Source organism: Zerene cesonia, chromosome 3, assembly GCF_012273895.1.
Source record: "Zerene cesonia ecotype Mississippi chromosome 3, Zerene_cesonia_1.1, whole genome shotgun sequence".
In the NCBI taxonomy this organism is placed as follows: domain Eukaryota; kingdom Metazoa; phylum Arthropoda; class Insecta; order Lepidoptera; family Pieridae; genus Zerene; species Zerene cesonia.
In genome coordinates, this window is record NC_052104.1 from 5,299,594 (window position 1) to 5,305,945 (window position 6,352).

A 6,352-nucleotide genomic window follows, 5' to 3' on the forward strand; every position below is an offset into this window, starting at 1 on the left:
AAAAAAAAATTACGGCATTACGTAGTATTTACTATCTAGTTTTTTTACAAAATATTATTAATAATCTATATTGTAAAAAAAAAATTCAACAATAGAGCTCACGCAGAATAAACGAACGGTCATACGACTATATATTATTTTCATACCAACTTTTTCTTCAAGCGGTTCGGGAGCAGCATTCTTATATCTGAGTGGTATTGGTGGTAAGTAATCTTCTTGAATGCTGTCAACCAATGAAATAATGTCGCCCATTTGCTCTTCATCAACTTGAGGCTGCAGATTATTAATTAGTATAATACGCTTTTCGCACCAATATCATTGATGTGAATGTGTATCTATAAAGTTTCGTAGCTAAACATATGTACTGACATTTCATTGAATTAAATACGTACGCCTGTAATTGGACCTTCAAAATTATCTCTGGGCATAACATCATGAAAAATTTCCTTGCCATCGCCTTGTGCATTGCTCATTGGTAAAACTTTCCTTCTCGCCTTTCCTTTCGCACCTGGCAATTGCTCGTCGCTCAAAGTGCAAACTATTTGCGCCTAATATAAATAATATTCAAACATATTAGCGTATAGTCATGATTAAACAAAAAATCTCGACAAAACCTTTTACCTTTGGTTCCCTCTTCTTTAGTTTCAAAACTTTAAACGCATGTATATAAAACTGCGTAGTGACCGGCAAGTAATCCCAATTTTTGGTGAAAACAGCAGCCATCGTTTCCGGATTCAACAGCATCCAGCAACAAGCCTTGCCTACTTTTACTGATCTTAATCCATCGTTAGTCCGAGGATAAGGATCAAACAAATAGTACATATCCTTCTGTCTCCAGATAGCTAAAGCGTAGTTATTAAAATCTAAAATACCACTATTATATTCATGGCTGAAAAATTCTTCCAAACCGGATTTTATGTTTAATATGCATTCTTTGGTCGTAAACAATTGCCCTTTCACTCTTTCCCTGTAAATAATTATCTCACAGGCGTAAGGCCCGACAATTATCTCGTTGGGAATATTGTCAATGGTCATATCTATCATTACTTTGGGATGAAGGCAGTCCATATACAATTTGTTACCTAATCGCAGCACTTTATCTAATGTTTTTGAAAACCAGGTATTAGGCGGGGAAATTTTCGCATAAGTCATAGCTACGACTGCTATAGGAATTGCCTGTCTATATTTTGCATCTTCAAAACATCTGTCTCCTAAATGCATATTCGCGTTAACAATAGCACAATTTTCATTCAATATTCTGTATCCCATCATAGCCTTTTCTGCCTGTGTTAATTCTTTATCCGATTCAAAATCTTCATGACATTTCTCATCTATCATTTTCAGCACTTTAACAGGAGCCAAAACGAATTTTTGATCTTCAACCACTCCTCGAGCTAAAATCACGTCTGCAACTGATTGCAAATCTTTCACATTTATAAGAGCAGCACATCCATTAGAGAAGTTTGAATACGCTCTTGAATCTCGGCCAGCTGGATCGAAAATATAATAACAAACTTTATCCCTCCATATTACAACTTTCACAACCCTGAAATGAAAAAATCCATTATTTAATATATTTTTTATAACATTGGAAGAATAGAAATTATTTAGCAATTTGTAAATTGACGTACCTGGTGAGTAGGATTCCAGCTCGATTTTCTTTAAAGAATGCCTTTAATCCTCGACATAAATTATAAACAGTTGGATCAAGAGACATTGTATACCCCACGATTTCAGGTTCACCTAACAACACTTGCATTCGCTTTCCGTTCAATATTAAAGTTTGTTTCTTCCCAAAAGGCAACACTTCGCACATTCCTTGAACAGCTGAATGATCATGCACTTTTTCTAAGCATTGTATATACCTAAAAAGTTCTGATTCTATGAGAAATATGCTTATGTGATTACTTTTAAGTCATAAAATATATTTTTCAAAGGCGATGGAAATATCACAATCAAAATCCAAGTCTACTCCGTAAACTTTTAGTACGAGCCGATAGGCCCTTGCTGTTAATCCAATTACGAACTTTGTTCAAGACATTAAATGCCGTGCACATATTGTAATGTGTGCACAGCATTTAATGCATGCATGCACGGCATAGGTATACCTAAGCAGGATAAGGTCTCTACAAATATTATTAAATATAATTAGTATAGTAACCATTGATCACCGGCGTCTATTAAATTGTCAACAAGTTTCATGGTCCATTGTTTCGGATGATAATGAAATGCTAAGCAGTACGCCATGACACTCATCGTAAGAGCTTGTCGCCCTCTTGATCTACCCCCTACACAGATTTATATAAACAATTATCTAAAGATAATAATGATAATCATTTAAACTTAAATTTGAAAAATGAAAATTAAATTTAAATTTGAAAAATGAAAATTAAATTTAAATTCGAAAAATGAAAATTTTACCAAATTTTTGGTCATACATATTGAATGACCCAGTTAAAATGCCATAATGAACATCTGGTCTTCTTTCTTTTGTGCAAGGTAAAACAGTCAGTGAATGCGTCTGCAGTGTGCCTCGTTTGAGATTAGCTGGAATATGCACCTATAAAACATAAGAACTCAGTATGACGCGTGAAAGACTAAAAATGGCGCCTTTTTCGGGCGGCCAATGACCAAACTTTGTTGTTTAATATAAAATGCGTAATCAAACAAACTTACTATTCATCTAGACTAAAATTTTACTACTTTCCCAATTTCTTCAGAATCAGTTTGCTGGCATGTCATATTAAGTTTGGTTTATTACACTATTAAATATAAAAAAATCGCATAATAAGCTCGACGACATGTGACATCTGCCAACCCGTAATGGGCCTGCCTGAACCCCTCTAAGCAGGCCTGTATCCCAGCAGTGGGAACATGTATTGGCTGATGATGATGCATAATAAATTCACTGACTTTTACTATTTTAACTGTAAATAAATATATTCAAAACAAAAAAAAAACTAAATAACTCTCTGTAATGAGTGTAACGATAGAATGAACTAAATGAATAGTAATAACTAGAATGAGATGATGAGATGAAAATAGGAAAACTAGAATGGAATGATTTAGAAACAAAAATTTGGGTACTGTTATTTGAATCTGTCCATTAAAGTGGGTCAAAATCTAGTCTAAAGGAGTCGGGTATATACAAACACGGTGAAGCTAGTAGAAGTGAAAAACGATCTTACATGTTCAGGTTTTGGGATTTCATCTAAACCACAAACAGAGTCATCATCCTTCATATGCTTTTGTGTGCCCCGAGCTCTAGGTTTACCATCAGTAACACCCAAAGTAGTGTATGGTACTTCTGTTCGTAAACTAAAACATTTAAAATAAGTAGGTAGATGCTTAAAAACAAGGGGTAAACACATAAACACAAATTGAAAATTTTGAAATATTTAAATTTCAGATTACCCTAATCGCTTCTTCTTTCGCATTTGTTTTCTTCGCATCGCGGCATACTTTCTGTAGAAGCAGTAAAATTTTAATTAAGTACTTAACGAAAATTGTGTAGTCTGTGACCTGCAAGGTCCATGCTCGCTTCTCGCAATACCTTCATAGCTAACTAAAAGTTCAGTTTAACGCAAATATTATTTTACTGTGGGAGTCGCACCGAGTGGCACCGGGGAAGTACCATACCCCCACAGAAAACCGGCGTGAAATAGTGGCATGCTATTGTGTTTCGTACGGTGAGTGGGGGAGCCGGAGGTCCGTTTCTTTTTCCTCACCCGTCCCAGTCGATTCTTTGTTTCCAGTCGTTAATCCTTTCCTTTTGCCTTACCCCATAAAAGCGGGCAACGCATTCGCAGAGACACAACCTCTGCGAATGTTCATGGGTGGTGGTGATCGCTTACCATCAGGCGAACCACCAGCTCAGTTGCCTGCTGTGACATATAAAAAAAATATGGTTCCGTTAGTTAAATGTGGGGATCGTGCACACTTCGGCGCAGTCAAAGGAAAAAGATAGTTCAACATTGTCCCGTTCCCGTAGGATCTTCGGGATGAAAATATCCTATGTGCTTTCTCAGGCCTCATACTATAAGTAGAGAAGTGCGGATACTTATTTAAAACTTACGCACCGACATTTCTTTCTGGGACAATCTTTTCTTAAACAAACCCTGAAATGAATTACGTTATGTTTGTATTCATTAATTACAGAAAACAACATAAAATTTTATACAATTCTTGCTATTTAACTAACCCTCCTTTATGACAAGGCTTCCTTTTTGGTTTATCGCTAAAAACAAATTTATTGATTAACGTATTTAATTTAACTTTAATATAATATTGAACTTGTATACTTATGTCTAATATGTACGAGAAAGTTTTACCTTGTTATCTTTCTTGGGCCAGGTGCAAAAACTGCGTCAGGAACGAAACTTTTGTCTCTATTAATTACTATACCGCTATGTGGTTTATATAAGCTGAAAATTATACCCATATTGCTTATCATATCGGAAAACCTACCTATATACTTTAGACACCTAGTAATTAATCATTGTTTAAAATTCATGTAATGATTTTTTTTATTTATTCTATGCTACAAAAAATTAAGACACAGAATGCCTAGGTAACTTACTGAACCCTTTTCAAGAGATGTCAAAATAAATATCAAATTTTCCAATTAATTGCTGAACACGAAATAACAGTAACATTATCTTATAATCTTACTCATATCCCGCTTTTGGTGGCAATGGAGGCTTGTAGTCAGCAGATGTTATGATTGTTTTTTGAGCAGGGATAACTTCACCGCTAATTTTTGGACTGGGTACCTACAAGCAGCAAGGAGAAACATCTTATTCCGCCTCTACTCTATATGAGGAAGATAATTTTATTTTTTTATGAAAAAAAAATTGAAAGGGGTGCAATTTGCTTAAGCCACAACTTCGACTTGATATCTTGCAGAGCAAGCAAACAAAGACACCAATGGTATAATGGACTAATATAATGTAATTAGAAGACTGAATGTTACTAACTTACATTAAATATATCTTTGTCTGAAGCTGAATGTTTTATGACTGGAGCCGGGACTGGTAATGAAATATCTGCTGGTATTAAATCAATATAAGTTACTTTCTTTTTTCCTCTTTTACCCCTCCCTGATGTACCAATATCTTCGTCATCCAAACCAAAATCGAATCTAGATTTTTTTCTAAAATAAATTATTAAGGATTTTATGTTAATACATTTACTTAAGTAATACTTACATGATATAATTTTTTGTTCATTTTACCTGGTCTTAACCTCGGATCTTCTTGGTGGTTCAACAGGGCAATGGCCTATATATCTTAACCTGAAATACAAAATTACAATGTATATAATGTATTGAATAATAAATTTCATTCAATACTTTGAAAAATTTAATGATTCACCTGGTGTGCATAGATGGCGCCATTGGTATACATGTATCTTTGTAATGTCGTGGCATAAATGCTTTAGTTTTAAATGTAGGTGGTTTAAAGCCTCGTTCCTTTTTCGAACCTTAAAAAAAATAACAGAAAAGCTGTAGGTAAATACTGAAATTAAATATACAAATCACTGGTCTTTAAAAAATGTGTATAAAATGTATGTCTATTCTCATCTTTGAAATGCAAATCATAAACTAAAATTTTACAAGCGATAGGATTAAGGAGGATTTTTAATAATGATTGCCCACCAAACATTCGCATTTGAAAGTATCTATGTTGTTTGTAATTAACACACACTAGCAGTATACCAAGTATACATTTAAATGCTTACATTCTGCTTGATAAGATAGAGCTTCAATAATTTCGGCAACATCTTTACAATCAGTCACCTTGGTCTGCTTGCAAATTTGTTGAAGCTTAGGTGGACATTTACACAATCTGAAATGAGATATGATCATTAGCAATGCAAATATCTTACATTCATTAATATAATTCAAAAATAGGTTGAAACTTACCGTTTCTTCATAATTTTATTTTTATTGTGTTACTCTTTTTTAATTTTCTTACAATTAAGTACATAAATTACACATAATTTAAACAATAAATTTTGAGTTATGATTTTGACATGTTCCAATAATGAATTTACTTTTATAATCCAGATGATTAAGACAGTTTAATTCTGTGCATATCAATAATAAAAAAATCTAGAGAAAAAGGATGCACTATATAATCAAACAACATAAACCTTTTTAAGTTAGTCACTTTAATTCCTTTTTATTCCCAGTAATATACAGAAAAAATATATAAAAACAATACTTTTAAATTAAACCACAAATTATTCTATAAAGTATAATTAGAATGTCACTAAAAGCGCGGGAAACTTTGAACGAGGCGGGAGCGTGCTTTTAATTTAATTATTTATTTAAAGTCATTTAATGATCAGA

The 6,352-nt window shown here is 33.5% G+C and overlaps 1 protein-coding gene across 1 annotated transcript in view; it reads right to left on the minus strand.

Annotated features, from left to right (window-relative positions):
* LOC119839256 overlaps nucleotides 1-5,934 on the minus strand; it is an 11,374-nt gene extending 5,440 nt beyond the window's left edge. Inside the window, exons 1-17 of the mRNA XM_038365485.1 lie at nucleotides 5,924-5,934; nucleotides 5,740-5,846; nucleotides 5,373-5,481; nucleotides 5,234-5,293; nucleotides 4,981-5,140; nucleotides 4,672-4,772; nucleotides 4,332-4,424; nucleotides 4,202-4,237; nucleotides 4,080-4,118; nucleotides 3,415-3,465; nucleotides 3,189-3,318; nucleotides 2,422-2,560; nucleotides 2,162-2,288; nucleotides 1,632-1,865; nucleotides 622-1,546; nucleotides 393-548; nucleotides 147-273 (exon numbers count right to left, since the gene is read on the minus strand). Coding sequence (XP_038221413.1) covers nucleotides 147-273; nucleotides 393-548; nucleotides 622-1,546; nucleotides 1,632-1,865; nucleotides 2,162-2,288; nucleotides 2,422-2,560; nucleotides 3,189-3,318; nucleotides 3,415-3,465; nucleotides 4,080-4,118; nucleotides 4,202-4,237; nucleotides 4,332-4,424; nucleotides 4,672-4,772; nucleotides 4,981-5,140; nucleotides 5,234-5,293; nucleotides 5,373-5,481; nucleotides 5,740-5,846; nucleotides 5,924-5,934 — 2,605 coding nt within the window. The remainder of the gene's footprint in view (nucleotides 1-146; nucleotides 274-392; nucleotides 549-621; nucleotides 1,547-1,631; nucleotides 1,866-2,161; nucleotides 2,289-2,421; nucleotides 2,561-3,188; nucleotides 3,319-3,414; nucleotides 3,466-4,079; nucleotides 4,119-4,201; nucleotides 4,238-4,331; nucleotides 4,425-4,671; nucleotides 4,773-4,980; nucleotides 5,141-5,233; nucleotides 5,294-5,372; nucleotides 5,482-5,739; nucleotides 5,847-5,923) is intronic.
* Nucleotides 5,935-6,352: the final 418 nt, after the last annotated feature.